Here is a 21,489-nt window from a genome sequence, read left to right on the forward strand (position 1 = left end):
TATTGTTTCTTGGATTACTTGATTCCTATTTTGTCCAGTTAATACCACCCAAATGAAATTACTCTTGCTAAAAGTCAATGATAATCTTCCAACTGCAAAACAAAATTGAAACTTGGTATTTTTTTTTATTTTACCTAGCCTCGAAGCATTTGACACTGATGATTAGTTCACTCCCCTTCCAGAAACTCCCCTGCCTCTGCTGGTTGTCTTCCTTCAGCTCTAGCACACTCTCCTCTCGGAAGCCAAACCCCTCTCATCCCACAGTGGCCTTCTGGGTTTATTTAGGAAACTTTATAATATCAACATCACTGATTTTCTTTTCAATCTCCTCTAGCACACCAAATATGCCTAGAAAGCAGGGTCTTATTTTTATCTCCGTATTTCTGAGGCCTAATACGAATGAAGAATTGAACAACAACAACAACAACAAAAAAAAAACGAAAAAAAAGTAAAAGGGGCGCCTGGGTGGCTTAGTCGGTTAAGCGTCCGACTTTCGCTCAGGTCATGATCTCGCGGTTCGTGGGTTTGAGCCCCGCGTCGGGCTCTGTGCTGACGGCCAGCTCAGAGACTGGAGCCTGTTTCAGTCTGTGACTCCTCTCTCTCTGACCTTCCCCTGCTCTGCTGTCTCTCTCTGCTAGAAATAAATAAAACATTAAAAAAAAAAAAAAAAAAAGAATGAAGAGTTGAATATGCTGCATGGCTGTTTATCAGACTGAAGTATAGTCAATAATTTATTCAGGCTCTTTCAAATAAATAAAAGTGCCTCTCCAACTCTTACACATTATACCTTTTTTTTTTTTTTTTAATTTTTTTTTAATGTTTTATTTATTTCTAGGAGAGAGAGAGAGAGACAGCGTGAGCAGGGGAGCGTCAGAGAGAGGGAGTCACAGACTGAAACAGGCTCCAGGCTCCGAGCTGGCAGTCAGCACAGAGCCCGACGCGGGGCTCGAACCCACGAACCGCGAGATCACGACCTAAGCGAAAGTCGGACGCTTAACCGACTAAGCCACCCAGGCGCCCCATATACCCTTTGAAACAAACTCATCTTGACACAGTTTTTAGGAAGCATTCTCCAGTGATTAAACAAAGTCCCTAATATGACCCACACTGATTCCTCTGCCCCAATAAATTCATCTTAATTACTTATCTAATCAAATTTGTGATAGTTGTTTCTGGTTTCATATTAAAATTCTGAAGGGCAGGCAATTCTATAACTCAGAAGGACTTGAGACAGAGTTATAGGTCTCTAGGAACTTTATACCACTAGTTGAGTCTTTAAAATGGACAGAAAAGAAGGCCACCTAAGAAAAATAAGTGGGTTAGTTACTAGACATCCAATTAGGCTACTAAAATGAAATACTGCAAATGTATCACCTTTTAAAATAATAAATACTGCATCTCAGCTCTGAGAGCCTTTCAGACTAACCTTTGTCTTGTTGAACACTCTTCTTCTTCTTCTTCTTTGGCTACCCATCCAACATCAGCAAAAGACACCACTGCATCCTCTCCTGGAGGACTAGGGCTCCATTCTGTTGTGGGGCTGGTAAGCTGTAAGTTACAAACAGTAAAGTTGTTTGTCACCAAAGTGTTAGAATAAAACTTTTTAATCACCTAAAGGAAAATCAGCAGCTCTGGTGTTACAAACACATGAACAGTTTCTAACATTTCCATGGAATGTTCCCACAAAAGGGAACATCAGTTATGTTGTATTGTTGCCTAATAGGCTTATGACAATCCCTGAATTATAATTTAACTTCAGTCAATTTTTATTTTATAGATCAAATGAGACTGGCTTTAAAAACAAACCAAGAGGGCACATGGGTGGCTCTGTCGGTTTAGCATCTGACTCGTGATTTTGGTTCAGGTCATGATCTCGTGGTTTGTGGGTTTAAGCCCCGACATAGGGCTCTGTGCTGACAGTGTGGAACTTGTTTGGGATTCCTTCTCTCCCTCTCTATGTTCTCCCCAGCTTGTGTGCGTACTCTGTCCCTCAAAATAAATTATAAAAAAAATAAAAAGTCTTAAAAAAAAAGCCAACAAAAACCTGCATTCATACTAAAATATTATGAAAATTTTTATAATTTAAGCATTAAAAAATCAATTTTTCTAAATCTATTTAGTCAAAACAAGTATAATAACAAGAAAAAAGCAAGTGACGATCTGTGCTAAATCTGAGAATGTTTTAAAATGGATTAACAGGGGCGCCTGGGTGGCTTAGTCAGTTAAGCGTCCGACTTTCGCTTAGGTCATGATCTCGCGGTTCGTGGGTTCGAGCCCCGCGTCGGGCTCTGTGCTGACGGCCAGCTCAGAGTCTGGAGCCTGTTTCAGTCTGTGACTCCCTCTCTCTCTGACCCTCCCCTGCTCAAGCTGTCTCTCTCTCTCTCCTAGAAATAAATAAAACATTAAAAATTTAAAAAAAAAAAAAAATAAATAAATAAAATGGATTAACATATAGATATGCTGTTAAAATGCTGAAGATACATTTTTTAAAGAATTCTATAAATGTTTATTTTTGAGAGACAGAGCATAAGCAAGGGAGGGGCAGAGAGAAAGAGACACAGAATCCGAAGCAGGCTCCAGGCTCTGAGCTTTCAGCACAGAGCCTGATGTGGGGCTCAAACGCATGAATTGTGAGATCCTGACCTGAGCTGAAGTAAGATGCTAACCCAACTGAGCCACCCAGGCGCCCCTGAAAGTACTTTTAAAATCATTATTTTTAAAGACAAGTACTATTTATATTAAAGAACAAAAAAACAAAAATAGCAGAACAGAATTCTCCATTTAAAGCTTAACCACATAAATGAACAGAATATTCTGAAATACAAAGAAAAAGCATGCAAGTTCTGATATTTACTTTGAAAAGTAGATGGAAAGATAATTTAATTGAATTAAATTTTTCTTATAAGTGTAATGCTTCAGAGCCAGATGGCCAATGACTAATCATTTTAAAATAAAGTTATCAGATTAATACTTCTTAAAGTTAGTAACACTGAAGTTTAAATAAAAAAGAAAATGCAGACTTTTTAATTGAAGAAAAAATTAAAAAGGCCAAAGAGATTTATTTATTGACATTTATTATCAGAAAGGTTGTGCTGTATATAAAAAAAATGCTCAACATCACTCATCATCAGGGAAATACAAATCACAACCACACTGAGATACTACCTCACACCTGTGAGATGACTAACAGGAACAACTCAGGCACCAACAGATGTTGGTGAGGATGCAGATAAAGAGGATCTCTTTGCACTGCTGGTGGGGATGCACACTGGTGCAGCTGCTCTGGAAAACAGCAGGGATGTTCCTCAAAACATTAAAAATAGAACTACCCTACAACCCAGCAATTGCACTACTAGGTATTTATCTAAGGGATACAGGTGTGATGTTCCAAAGGGGCACATGCACCCCGATGTTTACAGCAGCTCTATCAACAACAGCCCAAGTATGGAAAGAGCCCAAATGTCCATCTACAGATGAATGGATAAAGATGTGGTATATACACAACGGATTATTACTCGGCAATGAAAAAGAATGAAATCTTGCCATTTGCAACTATGTGGATGGAACTAGAGGATATTAGGCTAAGCAAAATTAGAGAAAGACAAATATCATAGGACTTCACTCATATGAGGACTTTCAGATACAAAACAGAAGAACCTAAGGGAAGGGAAGCAAAAATAACATAAAACAGGAAGGGGGAAAAACATTGGAGACTCTTAAATATGGAGAACAAACAGAGGATTACTGGAGGGCTGTGGGAGGGGGGATGGGCTAAATGGGTGAGGGGCAGTAACGTATCTACTCCTGAAATCACTGTTGCACTATATGCTAACTAACTTGGGTGTAAATTTAAAAATAAATTATTAAAAAAAAAAAAAGGTTGTAAGCTGACCTATGCTCTTGTTTGAACCTTCTCAATACTATCATTGACAGATCAGGCTTTTGGAAGCTACACTTAAATAATGCTTCTTCCTCAAAGGTAAAATATAACATGCAAACACATAATACTGAAACAGTTAAATATCTTTAATATTATGAATAAAATTTTAATTGAACATACTGGCTACTAGCATGTACACCCATTCTGGTACTATAATTATCTAACATTATCAACTTGATAAAGTAGCATTAGAAAACTTTTATTTTAATAAAATACTAAGAATTTCAAGTATTTACAATGCCTTAAATTATGGCTTCTGGGGAAGACAAAGGTACAGGCACCAGGGAAAACAAGCTGTATTAAAGGAGTAAATATTTAAGGATCTAATCCCAGGCAAGAACAAAAAATAAACAAAAACTAATAATGGAATTAAGATGAAAAGACTTTCAAAATACAAATGTTTTAGGGGCACCTGGGTGGCTCAGTCAGTTATGCGTCCAACTTTGGCTCAGGTCATTATTTCACAGTCAGGAGTTCGATCCCCATGTTGGGGTCTGTACTGACAGCTTGGAGCCTGGAGCCTGTTTTGGATTCTGTCTCTCCTCTCTCTGCCCCTCCCCACTCATACTGTCTGTCTGTCTGTCTCTCAAAAGTAAATAAATATATTTTTTAAAAGTTGGGGGGGGGGTAATAGCACTGCTATTGCTGGGCTCTAGGATCATTTTCTTTTTAAGTTTTTGAAGAACCCCCACACTGTCTCCAGAGCAGCTGCACCAGTTTGCATTCCCACCAACAGTGCAAGAGGGTTACTTTTTCTCCACATCCTTGACACAGGAGAGCTGATGCACAGGGGCACCTGCACCCCAATGTTCATAGCAGCACTTTCAACAACAGCCAAATCATGGAAAGAACCTAAATGTCCATCAATAGATGAATGGATAAAGAAGATGTGGTTTATACGGACAATGGAATACTACTTGGCAATGAGAAAGAATGAAATCCTGTCATCTGTAACACCGTGGATGGGTATTATGCTAAGTGAAATTAGTCAGGCAGTGAAAGACAGGTATCATATGTTTTCACTCACATGTGGATCTTGGGAAAGTTAACAGAAGACCATGAGGGGAAAGGAAGAGGGGAGAAAAATCATTACAGAGAGGGAGGGAGACAAACCATAAGACACTTAAAAACAGAGAACAAGCTGAGGGTTGATGAGGGGTGGGAGGGTGGGGAAAGTGGGTGATGGGCACTGAGGAGGGCACTTGTTGGGATGAACACTGGGTGTTGAATGGAAGCCAATTTGACAATAAATCATAAAAAAAGAAAGTAGGAAAAATTTTTTAAGACAAATGTTTCAAAAATTTTTTAATGTTTTGTTTTTTTTGAGAGAGAGAGAGAGAGCACGAGCGAGCGAGCATGAGTGGGAGAGGGTCAGAGAGAGAGGGAGACACAGAATCTGAAGCAGGCTCTAGGCTCTGAGCTGTCAGCACAGAGCCCAACACGGGGCTTAACTCATGAACCATGAGCTCACGACCTGGCTGAAGCTGGACACTTAACCAACTGAGCCACCCAAGCACCCCAATACAAATGTTTTAAAGCATGTAGGTGAATAACTGGCCATAAAAGAAAAAAGAGTAAACACTTTAGGAAGTACACTGTCAAGGCATACGATCAAAGAAAAATCAAAAACATTTTTCTACTTCTCTCCCATAACATTTTAGAAATTTATCCAAATAAGTCAATAAACACACTGCTATTTAGTCAATGGGTATCTTACAAAACTTAAATTAACATAACTCAAAAAGGCATCACATCTGATCTTAAGAGCCAGAGAAATCTGGCAATATTAGTCGTATCCACTATTGAAAACAGAATGATGGGGGTGCCTGGGTGACTCAGTACGTTGAGAATCCAACTTTGGCTCAGGTCATGATCTTACAGTTCATGTGAGTTTGAGCCCCACATTGGGTTCACTGCTGTTAGCCTGTCAGTGCAGAGTCTTGCTTCAGATCCTTTGGCCCCCTCTCACAAAAATAAATAAATATTATAAAAAATTTTTAAAAAGTAAAGAAAAAACAGAATCATGTATTAACATTCCCATAACACTGTAATAGGGAGACTCCAAGTGGGTTACATGGAAATCCTTAAACAGAAGGTCTCCAAGTCCTGTGGAAACTCCTAGAAGGAACAGTAGTTAATGGGGTATTTTGCACAAGTGAAAGATCAAAGAAGTAAAAACTGAATGATGCCTTCCTAAGATGCTAGCTCAAGAGGATCAATCGGTTTAGAACTACTTTAGATAACAAAATTGTAGGCTCAGTTGGTTAAGCGTTCCACTCTTGATTTTCTCTCAAGGTCATGATAATCTCATGGTTGTGAGATCAAGCCATGTCAGGCTCTGCACTGGGCATGGAGCCTGCTTGGGATTCTCTCTTTCTCCCTCTGCCCCTCTCCCCTGCTCATGTTCTCTCTTAAATCAATTTTTTTTTAAATGGTAGTAAATAAAATGTTATTTCAATACAATTACTAATTTGTAGGAAAAGGGGTATATTTAAGACAAATAAAATGAAGTTTTGGCCTCAAGACTTCTTACTTTCCCACCAAAGTTACAAAAATTACAGTTCTCTTCCTAGATATTTTATAAAAGGAGCAAAATGATACTTTTCTAAAAATGTTTTTTTTTTATTATTTTTTTTAATGTTTTTTATTTATTTTTAGGAGAGAGAGAGAGACAGCGTCAGCAGAGGAGGGTCAGAGAGAGAGGGAGTCACAGACTCTGAAACAGGCTCCAGGCTCTGAGCTGGCAGTCAGCACAGAGCCCGACGCGGGGCTCGAACCCACGAACCGCAAGATCATGACCTAAGCGAAAGTCAGACGCTTAACCGACTAAGCCACCCAGGCGCCCCTAAAAATGAGTATTTAAAAATATAAATCAACCCATTTTTGTAAAGATCAAACAATGTATCTCAATTTTACATCTGTAGTACCTTCAACATATTAAACATGAAATGGTGCTTTCTGCATAGACTTAAAAAAACAAAAAACCAAAATTTTCTGTGACTTGTTTACAATATTACTTAGAAATGATTGTATGTAGTCACCAAAATAAAACCATGTCTATATAACATGTGTTCAATGAGATGAAAATACTGATACTGTCAATAACCAATTCCAGAATTGATCATATCTGTATTATTTCTAATGGACCTCCTGTCCCACAAAACCGTCATCTTAGTATTTACGTCAAGTATGTATAGAACAGTGATTTATGCTATTAAGTAACAAGCAAACAAACAAAAAGGCTAACAAAGTCCCCGGGGAAACGAAACTCATCCAAAAGACAAAATAAAACTGAAAACACTCATATTTTTCTAAAAGGCCATTTCAGTTGTTGAAATGTGCACTGAGTAACAAGAATGGAACAGGAAAGACAATTCACTTAATGAAGCACCAGTTAAGGTAGCATCAATGCAGGCAGGGGGCTGACGGCGTACGGACTGTGGGAAATATAATTTAAACGCCACGGCTGACATGCACGGGTGACCAACGGGAAGTCTGGAAAAGACAAAGCCAACTTACTGAAAGTTCCAGCAAGGTCCTGTTCTATCAGAGCTATTGTTGTGAAGAGGGGGAAAAAAAAAACCCACAGTGAAGAGAGAATAGAAATTTTTTTTTTTCAAAATCAAGGGCATCATAAGATTTAAAAGTAAAATTAGTACTGACTGATTTGTAAGCATCCAATTCCTTCCAGAAAGTATGAAAAATATTTCATTCAGAGCAAAAATTCAGTAGTATTGTATTTTTACTGTTTTTAAGAAGTTTAACTCAACATCTGGTACAACTTAAATTATCCAAAATTCAATTATGTTTCAAAGATTTTACTACAGTAACTTTAGATAATTTTAAATATTCTGATAACCTAAAAATATACCAAAACAACTAATTTAACAAAATGCATGAAAGAAAAATACAAAGCTTGTATAAAAGTTGAAATACTTAGAACAAAATATTAGAAGAGCTAATTTTGTCCTAATGTGACTTTTCATAAAATAAATATACTGGTACTAGGAATTAGGATTATCTCAGTTTCTTGCCAAGAAGGGTATACTAGTAAATAGACTCAGTCTATTTTCCCATCATTTGTTTATATTCCAATGCAAAACATGTAGTCTTAAAAGCGACACAGCAAAATAATAATCTTTAAGAAGTTAACATAAAAATCTCTACACTTGTCCTAAGAGATTTAATTCTTTTTCTACCAGTTCCTCTCATAGAAAAACTGAAAGCAAAATTTCTGTATTTTAATGAAATGACATACAGTGAGCCCAAGAGGACAAGCAGTAAAGCTGCGTAAAGAACACTACATGCAGTATTCCAGCCAAGACTCAGCCACTCATGTCTCTGAGTAGAACGGTCACATTTGAAAAATCGAGCATTTATTAAAGCTTTCTATTCATCATGTGCCTAGAATGAAGGAGGATAGGAAGAGAAGGTGAGGAGGAACAGGGACAGGAAAGACAGCAGAGAGACAAAGGGAGAGGAATGTGTCTCTCTCTCAAAATAACCTAAGGTAAGTAACAGGATCCCCAGGAGAAACTAGTCTTTAGGAAGTAAATTACTGAGAATGAATAAAACATCACCATCATTCATTGTTTACAGACTTAGGCTTCAAATTACGGTGCCACACTACCATATTTATAAAACATAATATTGTATCTGAATCTCGTTCTTAAGAACGACCATTTTAGAGCTAAAATTACCTAGAAGTGAACATCACAGAGTATGACATCACATGCTAGCATATTCCAGAATATTAAAGAGTAACTGAAAAAAAAGTGTTAAGTTTAACAGTTATTTTTAGTACTAATCCAGGCACTTACCTTCACATGGCTCAGGCCCCAAAGACCACCATACCCATGAAGCCCCACCAGCCCTCTCAGCTCCTCAAACAGTAACTTCTGTCTTGCTGGTTCCAGAACTTACGTACATATTCTCTCTTCCACCAACTCCACCCCTCGCCCCAACTCTGAAGAGCTGGCTCTTTCTAATCTTACCTATCATTCCTCCAAATGGGCCTTCCAGAGAAACCATCATTATTACCCTATCCCACGCTATACTACGTTTTCCTTCACTGCAGTTAGTATAACTTGCAATTAGATGTCTATTAGAATATTTCCTTGTTAAATCTCTCTCCCACTGAATCAAATCCCAATAAGGGCAGAGATCATGCCTTTTTGGCCCAGCACTGATTAACAGTACCTAGAATAATGTACAGATTTCAAGATTATTTGCTAAAGACAGGGTGTGACAAGTGGCTATTTTACTTCCAGGTTTCGTCATAGTGGGTGAACTTTAGTAAGAATTTCATTCATTACTTTTTTGTTTACAGAACATTCCCTCCACAGTTCCAACAACCCCTAGCAGCCCCAGGAACTAGGCTGGGGCAGGGTTTCAACAGGGAAGGAAGAAAGTCCAGGTTAAATCACCCAGAGGCCAGTTACAAAGTAGGAAGGCCAACTTCTACACCACGGCCAAGGGGCCCACCCCACTTTTTCTGGTAGTATTCAAGACCACCTTTATTTAATTCTTTTTGCCTTACGGTTCTTTCTTTTTTTAAATTTTTTAAAATGTTTATTTAGTTTTGAGAGTGAAAGCAAGAGCAAGAGAGAGTATGAGTAGGGGAGGGGCAGAGAGAGAGGGAGACACAGAATCTGAAGCAGCTCCAGGCTCTGAGCTGTCAGCACAGAGCCCGATAAAGGGCTCAAACCCATGAATTGTGAGATTATGACCTGAACCAAGGTGGGAGGCTTAACCGACTGAGCCACCCAGGCACCCAAAGGATTTTTCATAAGTAATATTTATCACTCCAATAAGCTGCTTCTGGTCCCACATTTTTTCTTTAACTCATACAATTTAAAATTTATAAAAATGCACCCCCAAAGTGCTTTTATAATGATTACTTTTGTAACCATCAGATAATTATGTTACTGCTTTAAGGAAAACATTCTGTGGCAAAATGCTAAAATACAATGTGTACCTCAAGTCTTCACCTCAGGTGCACAAGAAGCTCCTCAAGAGGTTAAAAAAACAACAACAAAAACCCAGATAAACAAACAAACCACACACACACACACACACACGTATGAAATTGATTTAGTGAGCTTTGAGTGGGACCCATACTCTTTAAAAGCTCTGTGATTTTGCAAGGGAGGTGAGCATATAAAACTACTTGGCAAGGTGAGGCCTGGGCACAAATACTTTTTAAAGCTCCTGGTGATTTAAATATGCAAACAGCACTGAGAACCACTGCGAACGATAACTTCAGCACCCATTCCTCTCAATCTCCCAGAGCTCACTGCTTTTTCCAGTTCTTCCATGATCTGAGTTTTTCTTTTGGTTTCATGAAGCTGGAAAAAGTACTAGGAGAGGAAAAGAAAAAACAAAAAGCATCTACTCTCTCACTTTGTCTTAACCTGGGTTCCTACTCCCAAGGGGGCCGTAACAGTCAAATACACAAAATGCTTGTGGCCAGATGTGTAACTGTGACTCAAGGTTGAAATGTACATGTCTGAAAGCTATAGAAAGGCCAAGGAAGTTTATTTTTCTCTAATTAAAGCAAATGTGAAGGGTCTACTACAACAATATAAAAGATTCTGCACAGCAAAGGAAACAAACAGAACTAAAAAGGCAACCCACTGAATGGGAGATTTGCTAATGACATACCCAATAAAGGGTGAGTAATCAAAATATATAAAGAGCTGATACAACTCAATAACCAAAAAACAAATACTCCAATTAAAAATGGGCAGAAGACATAAACAGACATTTCTCCAAAGAAGATATACAGATGGCCAACAGATGCATGCAAAGATGCTCAATATCATTCATCACCAGGGAAATGAAAATCAAAACTACAATGACAGGGTACCTGGGTGGCTCAGTTGGTTAAGCATCTGACCTTGCTCAGGTCATGTCACCACTGTTCGTGAATCCAAGACCCACATCGGGCTCTGCGCTGATGGCTCTGAGCCTGGAGACTGCTTTAGATTGTGTGGCTCCCTTTCTCTCTGTCCCTTCCCCCACAGAGTGCGTATGCTCCCCCTCTCTCTCAAAAATAAATAAACATTAAAAAAAAAAAAAAACTACAATGAGCTATCAACTCACACCTGTCAGAATGACTGAAATCAAAAACATTTTGGGGCCCCTACATGGCTTAGTCGGTTAAGCATTTGACTCTTGGATTCAGCTCAGGCCATTATCTCAAGGTTAATGAGTTCAAGCCCCACATCGGGCTCTGTGCTGACAGCGCAGAGCCTGCTTGGGATTTTCTCTCTCCCTCTCTTTCCACCCCTGCTCTGCTCATGCTCTCTCAAACAAAAACCAAAAAAGCATTTTAACAAACAGTAAGTGTTGGTGAGGATGTGGGAAAAAAGGAAACCTTGTGTCCTATTTGTGGGAATGCAAACTGGTACAGTTTACCACGGAAAACAGTATGACGGATCTTCAAAACATTAAAAAAAGAACTATTTTATAATCCAGAAATCACACTACTGGGTATCTACCCATAAAATACAAAATCACTAATTCAGAGGGACACATGCACCCCATGTTTATAGCAGAATTATTTACATCAGCTAAATTACGGAAGCTGCCCAAATGTCCGTGAGCAGATGAACATACACACACACACACACACACACTGGAATATTACTTAGCCATAACAAAGAATGAAATCTTGCCATTTGCAAGGACATGGAAGGAGCTAGAGAGTATATAATGCTAAGTGAAATGAGTCAGTCAGAATAAGATAAATGCCATATGATTTCACGTACATGTGGAATTTAGGAAACAAAACAAGCAAGCAAAGGGGAAAAAAAGAGACAAACCAAAAAACAGACTCTTAACTATTGAAAACAAACTGATGCTTACTAGAGGAGAGGTGGGGAGGGGGATGGGTGAAAGACATAATGGGGATTAAAGAGTACACTCACCATGATAAGCACTGAGTAACGTATAGAACTGCTAAATCACTTTATCTGAAACTAATATAATACTGTATGTTAACTATACTGGAATTAAAATTAAATACTTGGGGCACCTGGGTGGCTCAGCTGGTTAAGGATCCAACTTCAGCTCAGATCACGATTTTGCAGCTTGTGAGTACGAGCCCTCCATCAGGTTCTATGCTGACAGCTCAGAGCCTGGAGCCTGCTTTGGATTGTGTCTCCCTCTCTCTCCCCTCCCCGGCGTATGCTCGCTTTCAAAAAACATTTTTTTTTAAATATAAAAACTTAATTTAAATAAGTAAATTATGAAGGTCCTAGAGATCCTTTTTGAGTCTAAAGTAGACAACCAATTTCTAGCACTCACAAAATGAAGTACTAGAAAAGGCTATGGTGTTATTGGCAAGTCTTCTTCAAATAACAAAGCAAAGAAATACTTCGCCTTTTACACTTATTGCCATATTTTATTCCCAGTCCAAAATTTATTGTGCCCATTAACTGGATTAAGTGGATTAAGGTGTAAATAAACGTGTTGGTCTATGTTCTGACTGGTGACTCTTATAAATCTAATTTGTAAAATCAGGGAGTTGAATCACCTGAGTAGCAAGCAAGTAAGTTAATGTCCAACCGTCAGGTGGCAATAATAATGTACTCATGCTGGACTCCTAGACAGTCCAAATACATTCCCTATCAATCAAATCCCCAAATGAGCCAGAAAAATAGCAAAAATGGATTTTTAAGTTTATTACTCTAATTGCATGTTTTTTAAAATCCCACATATTTACATTTTTGATAGATGTAGTTAAAGAAAAAGAGAAGATACGAAGGAATAATAGCCAAATTAAAATATCTAATTAGCAGATAAAATACTCACTTTAATATTGACCTTGAATTTGAAGAGACTCAGATGCTAAATAAAACCACCTGGAAGTTAAAATCTCATTATAAACAAATGTCTTCTGTCTCCCACTATATTCTCAAGTAGGCCACCAGTATTTCTCCGATCCTACTCCTCTATTTATCCATCTTTATTCAAATGCAGCTCCTGTACTAAATCTAGTATTCTCAATCCCGCTCATACTCTTTTAATAACATTGAGAATGAGACTCTCCCCAAGAAACTATACTTGGCTCTAGTATTTCAGCCCATTAACTGTCAAGGCAGATTTGGGCTTTTACTAAAAAATACTAGATTATCTTCATGTCCTTCTACATATCTCTAGCTACATGAACACAAATGTTGCAACAAGTTCTCCTGCAACTAGGTTAAGTAGATACATAAATATACGAAAAGAAAATTTTATAGGAACTGAGCAATCAGAAAAAAGTTAATAAGCCTCAGTTAACACAGTAGTTATTTGAAAGAAGTTGGCAAATGAAGCAATCAGCAATTTGTGTCTAACTGAATCCTCAGAGATTGTGCCTGAGAGAATTACCACTACAGATTTCTACATTTTGATTATTTTTTTAAAGCCTATAAATTGATTTTAAAAAATTATTTCTTGGGAAGTTCCAATCTGTCAATTTCTAGACTGATGCATAAGAGTTTTTCAGTCAATATGCAAGCAGGTTTATGAATGCGCACAGCAATGAACAACCTTGTTAGTCAACTTGAACAAATGCTAATTTCTACCACTTACTTAGGAACAGATTTTTACCTCTACCTACGAGGAGTGCTGACTTATGAGAAAGACAATATCTAATAAGCTTTCAGGGGCACTTCTGAGCCATGATTATGAATTAAATGCATCTCCCACATTTCACATGCTAATCTATTATTTAAAATTGGTATACATATCTGCTGAACTTTATATTCTTAAATGTTGCATTGAAAGGTTTTGTAGTATTACTGTTGTAAAGAATTACTTAAAAACAAGAACATGTCAGGGACGCCTGGGTGGCTCAGTCGGTTAAGCATCTGACTTCGGCTCAGGTCATGATCTCACGGTTCATGGGTTCGAGCCCTGCATCGGGCTCTGTGCTGACGGCTAGCTCAGAGCCTGGAGCCTGCTTGCAATTCTGTATCTCCCTCTCTCTGACGCTCCCCTGCTCACACACTCTCTCTCTCAGAAATAAATAAAAGAATAAAAACAAAAAAACAAGAACATGTCTAACACTATTACAACAAAAAGCCCAAATCAAGAAAATAACAATTTGTCTGTAAGCAAAGAGCAGAGTTGCTCTCAGTTACGGGCCCTAAGAGAATACTAAGACCTAAGCATTCAGAAATATCTCAATTAGGGTTCACTGAACTCATTCTGAGAACCACAATTACCTCTTTATCTTGACACTGTTGTTGCCCAAGCAATGGTTCCTACAATTAATGCTAAGCTTTAAACCACGGATGGAGAAAGCAACTTAGGAGGCATCCAGAGATACATCTAAAAATAAACTAGGGGAACAAAGCGGCTGTCCAGATAAGAAGGTATAATAACTTAAGAAAACAATGGTGGTACCTAAAACCCCCTAAAGTCACATAAGGCCATGTCCAAGGTCACCTGGGAATTAACAACTGCTTGGCTTATGATATGCTTCTAAATCTTTGTATATGTATTCATTCTTAAGAAGGATAAATGTCTTAAAGAGCTTTAAAAAGCTTGAATAATCACTACACAGAGGAAGTAAAATTAGACTTTACTATAGTTTTATTGTCTTCTATTGATAGTAGCATCAATGGGGGAAAGGTTCTAAAATACTTCTAAAGCTGTCTTGACTATTTGTATTTCTAATGCACATGTTAAGTTGAAACATATAAAATATAGTACCTGAAACTGAACTCTTGGACACTGGATCAGAGATAAATTAGTACCAATTTTCCTTACGATACTTCGAGATGAACCATATGGCTTCCCAGACCAAAGTACCTGAGGAAATAGGAAAAACCAAAAGTTTAATTATAAGGGTTATAAAACTATCACTACAAAGAACTGGACAATTAATTGTACATTACTGACACATTAATTATGGATCAGAATGCCTTGTTATGGGAAATGAGCTAATATTTCTCAAGTAAAATTTAAAATATATATATTTAGCTGGTTATGATTAATACAATAAGGTTTAATTTAAGGCATTATATAATAAAGAATAATAGTTGTGAAACAATTACATTTGGAGTAGAAACTTTGCATTTGCATTTGCACTATGTTTTCATACTATTCTGCAAAGGAACACTTTTTATTGCCTCTGCTATAATTTTTAAAGTTTTAGAATTTTAAATACACATACATTTTTTTTTAAAACTATGAGCTTCTGTTATAACGAACTTTTCAAAACAAATCCAAATCAGTACAAAGTTTGGAATCTGAATTTGTACTATTTGGGGTGCTTCATTTTTTGCTACACAAAAATGTCTGCTTAAGGGGAGTGTGGGCCAAAATCCAGCTATACTGCGTCTTATTGTGAGGCCTTATCCCCAGGAAAAAGGTGGTCTTTTCCTAATTTACACAAAAGTACTACGTGGGCTTTTAGTGATCCTAATGAGCAGAATTTTTCAGATGAAATCACAGTACACACAGGACATCATGCCATGCTTAAAGCAAAAAACCCCCAAAAGCAGAAAGCAAAGAAAAAAACCCCACATATGTAGAATGTTAAATCATTATAAAGTACCTGGAAACTTCTCCCCAAGTATATGATTTTTCCTTAAAGAGAAAAACTATCCATCTGTTTTGAGTGCTACACTTGAAAGCCTGGGCAGAGAGGCAAAGAGAGCTGGTATGCTATTAAAAGCAATTTAGAAAGAAAAGAATGAGAATGATATGACTTAATTCATTAAATTTTAACATTCAATCACTTCCTAAAACTAAATAATACCAAATCAGCTGGCATGTATTCTGAGCAACAGACAGTGACCCCTTTTTAAGTCACTCCATGGCCATTCTAATTTAAAGAATGAAATTACCTTACCATATGCAGAATGACCAAGGAATAAATAAATAGCAGTGGCTCCAACACATAACCCAAATTAGACATTTAAACCATTCTAAAAGCATGCACAACTTGTAAAATGAGCATATAAGTAATCTGTTTTCTTAGATTTTAGCAACCAAATCCAATTACAGATAACAGTATGTCTCAATGTGACGATCCTGGGGATATATATGCCTCCAGAATATGCCTCAGCTTTTATATAATTCACCACTTATATGCTCAAAGTTTCACTATTACCCGAGAGAGTTCTAGGAAGTACTGGAACCTATTCTGGCTACTACAAGCAACAAAAACTATAACTTGCTTTGGAAATATAAATTTAGAAGATGGTACACACTGGAAAATAGATCAGTAGAAAGATGACATCGATACTGAAATATGAATATTAAACAAAGAATATAAGAGGCAAAGCTACTGTGAAGCTTAGAAGGGAATTACCTCTAATTCAGGAATGCAAATCATTCACACCAATGATCATACAGAGGATTATCACACAAATAGTGTTAATAACACAAGAGGACTAAGAGAAGAAAAATCTCTTGACTAGCTAGAGAAAAATGGGAAGCATCAGTGTTACCAATTCAGCGTAAGGCCAAGAAAAAATAAGTTCATGGGCAAGTAATTCTAAAGCCATATTTAAGCAAATTCTACCTTATACATGTTCATAGGTCTTCATCTTTTAAAAAGAAATCACAAGGCAATAGCAAGTATACCATTCAATCATTCTCTTCTTGAATCTTGTATTTAGCCAGAAGTCAAAACTCTCCTATGATGTAGAAGTAGTGAAACACTACACATCACACAGTGTGATAGTTACAGAGTCTACAGCTAACCTCCCACATCCCTCCAGTAAGCAAAGAGCTTAACTGGAGTTGGAGAGGACAGAAAGTTCACAAAGAAAAATGTGAAAAGGATTTGCCAAGGTCAGGAACTAATGTTTCTGCCAACTTTTAGCATTTGCTGCTATGCATGCTTCAGGGCTAAGTTTCAACTATTATCTTCCCATCTGTTTAATATCAGAAGGAAAGAAAACCAGGTGACTTCTATAAGAGAAGGTGGCCAAAGATTCAGCTTTTACCTATAAGGACTAAGTAGAATACTCAGGATTCTTATACAAAGTTAAAGGACAGAAAATCTGATTGCTTTATGTTATTCTTTCCAGTACATGCAGTAGACTAACAATGTTCTTCTGTCACCTGTGAATTGCACAACACCTAGCACCAGAGATACGAAGGAAGGCCTATGTAAGGTAATGACTGGAATACTGAGAAACAAGTCATAAAACCTTCACTCAACTGTAGGAAACAGTAAGGGAAAGAGCAGCTAACTTCCAGGAACTCTAAAACTAGGTCCTACTTTATTTTTTCTACTTAGTTCTCACAGAATGGGAGAAATTATAAATGGCTGTGAAGAAATAATGAACAGATGGCACTGAAAAGTCACCGTCTGTGCACTGGGGGACAGCAGGGCCCAAGTGTATCTCCTTCCCTAGGTGGCGGCTGAACTGCTGTCTTGTCAGCATACTGCAGAAGGGAAGACTTCCTCTAACGATAAACTGTCATTAGTGTTTTTTCAGATTTAAGAAAGGGGGCAGGAGAAAACCGCCACTGCTAGACACTTTAAGAAATAAGAATTCAATTCCATTAGAACATAATTAGTTATTAAACAGAGAAACTCCGCTTTGCTTTATTTATAATGACTACTGACAATTTAATCACGGATCTGTGTGCATGTGTGTTTGCGTGTCTGGGTCTAGTAATGACAGTCCGTAACATTTAGCAACAGTGTTTGAAAGTGATGACAGCAAGGAGGAGATGACAACAAGAAAGCAATTTGTTCTTTTTTAACACTGTGAAACGCTATTGTAGAAGTGCTGAAGTGTGAGCTTGGAATCTGAAGCTATCATCTGTCTCATCGCTATGACTGTACTCGAGTTTTATGTGGTGATTCATCTGTTATAGTCTAGTTTAATCTATATTACTATTTGAGAGGTACCATTTAGCAGGAAAAGTACAAACTTAATTCTAAACAAACATATTTTTCTCAAGATAAGCTATTTAATGTTAATACAAAGGTCCTTATTCTGGGGTCCACATATCCTTGAAATTACATGCAAAACTGTGTGTATATACAATATTTTTCTGGAAGAAAGTCTGTATCATTAATCAAAATTTCAAGGAGTCTAGGACCCAACAAAGTACAAATCCTGAACTCCAAGGGAGCCAGGGGAAAATCCACAGCGTGTGTTGGGGAGGGGGGCAGAGATAAGAAGATGAAACTCTGTAACAATTTCAAAATCCCCAATTAAAGATAACACTTCCCTCAGGTCTCGTTTCCTTACTCTAAACTCCTAGCCACATTCACCTTCTTCCTCCGCAGCACAAAAGGTTACAATTCTTAAGTATTACTGGAAATATATTACTAATACAAATTAGATATCTGCTAAAACCGTGGTTATACCTATAAAACAAAAAAATGTTTAGTGAACATACATAATTTATGCAAAAGAACTGAGTACAGTAAACCAATCAGTGACAGCTATTACATCCAGTGGTGCTGATATGTACAGAGAAATACAAAGAGCTAATCATCGTGGTTGTTCTAATGGCAAACAAAACCCTAATCTCAAAGCTTGTATTTTTTCTGTTTAAGAAGATAAAACATGTAAAGGATGAAGGTAGTCTCTGCTCTTGGAATCTTTGATTAGTATCAAGTTCATTAGCAAACCAATGGGAAAATATGTATTTATCACTAAAAGAGAGAACTAAAAAGTTTTATTTCTGCCCAGAAGTAAAATCTTGGTAGACTATATACTTATTTACATTTAGTCAGCACACTGAGATCTAAGAAACTAAATAACTCCCAAGGATCAAATTCCTTCCTTAGAAGAAAACTTGTTTTTATATAGATTTTTAATTAACTCATTGAAGCTGATGATTATACACTACATAAAAAAACAATCTTGCAGTCTCTGGGGTGGCTCAGTCAGTTAAGCGACTGACTTGATTTCAGCTCAGGTCATGATCTCATGGTTTGTGAGATCAAGCCCCACATCGGGCTGTGCGCTGACAGCACTGAGCTTGCTGGAGATCTCTCTTCCAAAGTAAACAAACAAACATTTAAAAAATAAAATCTTAAAAAAAAAAAAAATAAAATATTGTTCCGTTGCTAATACGAAGGGCCCTTAACTGTGATTACAATACAGGGAATAAGTTAATGCTCTGTTACCCGGTCCATTTTTTGATGGATGCATTTTACCACTCAAAACGAACAAAGCTAAATTAAATGAACAAGCTAAAGAATGTGTTATCTGTTCCTGAAACAAAAGCCTGCACTTTTGCCTCAACCATCATTAGTTACATTTGCCTGACTTGGCCCAGGGATGGGGGTGAGTGACAGAGCAAACCACGGAAAATTAAGCATTACTGAATGCAGCTATACTAAGTACAAGCCACTGGAGTAGCTGTTTGACACACAGTCCTTTAATCCACAGGCTAACTCTGCAGTATCGGTTCTTACCTGTAATCCGTAGATGAAGAAAGTAACTGGCAGAGACCAATTTCACACCCAGAGTTGTTTGAATCAAGGACCTATGATCTTTCCACTAAAACTACACTTTCTGTTTTTTTAAAGTAATCTCTATGCCCAACATAGTGCTTGAACTCATGACCCTGAGATCAAGAGCTGCATGCTCTTCTGACTGAGCCAGTCTGGCAACCCTCCACTAAACTGAATTCTTACTAAAATTGGAAATAAATAGGAATCATAAATTGTAAGGCTTGGCTCCTCGGGAATTTTAGGTTGCAAAAGCTTCCCCATCTTTCTGAAACCAACAGAAATTATTTTGCTGTCAGTACTGAAATGTAAATCTACTCTATACAGCCAAATGGTGGTAAATGACAAATGAGAAACACAGTACATAGCTGCCTTAAGTGAAGTCCAAAACAGAGCAAGATGTAACTGAAAAAATGAAAATAGTATTAACTTCACAAATCATTTTCCTACTGCTTCTTCTCAAACTAATAATCTCAAAATTATGCAGATATTTAAATAGGTATTTTTATGTGGTTCTTTGCTTTTTATCTCCAAAGAAAATAGATGTAATTTTGAGGGGGTGGAGGATTTAAAGTTTAACTTTCTCTTAATAAGACATGAAAAGGCAGAAAATAAAAATAAGAGCCAAAGTAGTGTATTAAAAAGTATACCCATATTCAATTTATGTAACCGGCCTGTATCTTTAACAGATAAAATTTAATCCCACTATACAGATGCAAAACATTGAATCTGAAACTGAAAAACAAACATTGCACAAAATACATCTAGCACCACTGCTGCTCTAATAACTTTACACTGGATCTAAAAGTAAAAAATATGCATCAGTAGAAAATACTTCAAATATCAATATTAGAACATCTTTGGCAAAGAGTATTATACTAATTTTCTCTTTATATCTATAGTTGTTATATTTTCAGAGACGTGACTTACCTTAAACAGCTGTATGATAAACCACATTGTAACAGCATTCAATATTAATAGTTCAACATTGAACATTCAGAGTTGTCAAGTGTTAGTCAAACATTTTATTCAGTGATTTCTATATACATTTTTTTCCCTCACTGCTAACAAATGCATTGCTCTGAACAGTCACATGAATGTTGGTGCATTTTCAATGTCCCTCCAGTACTTAGGATGCTAGGTAAAGATTCACTTCTATGACTTAAATAAACATACTGAATTTAAAATGTTGGTCATATATAGATTTATTTCACTTTCTCAGAAAAAAGTCTTAAAACATATAAATGTCTGGATTTAAAAAATTAATTTGGAGCACTCACCGATTGCATGCTTACTCCAACCTGTTGAAAAACCATCCTAATTAGGCGCTTAATCCAGCCAAGCATTTAGACGGCAAAGTCTCTCCAAATTTGCATTTCAAGTACTTCAGGCATACATAGCAGCACATGGTCCAATAAGCACACTAAAATTTTAAAATGCAAATACTAAAATGAAATAATTGTTATTTAGAATCTTTACTGTCTGCAACATGTCTCACAAAGTTCTAGTCTAAAACATTTTAAAACTTAGCATGTAGTTTACTTAAGAGAAAACAAATTTTATTTGTGATCAGTTTTAAATAAATAGTACAATATTTTTTCAACAATTTTTTTTCTGGCCAGGTTTCTTAGTTGGAAGCAATAAAATAAAAACTCACTGTGGCTAATTTAAGTAGAAAATATTTTTATGAAAAGATGTCTGGTAGATAACAACGTTTATAACAGATAACTGATATAGAGGCTACACAAAGCCAGGAAAGACACCCCCCGCCCCCACCCCCCACAGAACAGTCTTCCAGTTCCCACGTTTCTGCCTCACTGGCTCCTGAGTTGCTGTCCATACCGATGGCATTTGCTCGGCCAAATCTACCTGACTATAGTTACAAGCAGATTCTGCCTCTACCAAAGCCATAAAGGAATTCCGGAAATATGGAACAGGAACTCAGATGCTACAAGGTCAAAAATGACAAAAGTCCTTCCACACTACTGGCACTAGAACCTCTGCCCTCACCTCCTTCTTCCCATCAATATACTGTATATCTGATAGAATTAATTTTTCAGAGAGCATGGGAGGGGGGGAGAGGGGCAGAAGAAGAGAGAAAATCTTAAGAAGATTCCAC

At 37.2% G+C, this 21,489-nt stretch overlaps 1 protein-coding gene across 5 annotated transcripts in view; it reads right to left on the reverse strand.

Annotated features, from left to right (window-relative positions):
- Nucleotides 1-21,489, reverse strand: part of MTFR1 (mitochondrial fission regulator 1) — a 74,494-nt gene that overhangs the window by 17,837 nt on the left and 35,168 nt on the right. For all 5 annotated transcript variants that reach the window (XM_039246955.1, XM_039246956.1, XM_039246960.1 and 2 more), the window contains 3 exons: nt 20,651-20,793; nt 14,648-14,746; nt 1,427-1,548 (listed from right to left, as the gene is read on the reverse strand). In XM_039246955.1, the coding sequence (XP_039102886.1) occupies nt 1,427-1,548; nt 14,648-14,746; nt 20,651-20,716 (287 nt within the window). In that variant the 5' untranslated portion in view covers nt 20,717-20,793. The remainder of the gene's footprint in view (nt 1-1,426; nt 1,549-14,647; nt 14,747-20,650; nt 20,794-21,489) is intronic.

The sequence above is a fragment of the Hyaena hyaena genome, unplaced genomic scaffold (assembly GCF_003009895.1).
Source record: "Hyaena hyaena isolate Hyena2069 unplaced genomic scaffold, ASM300989v1 scaffold_287, whole genome shotgun sequence".
Classification (NCBI taxonomy): Eukaryota; Metazoa; Chordata; class Mammalia; order Carnivora; family Hyaenidae; genus Hyaena; species Hyaena hyaena.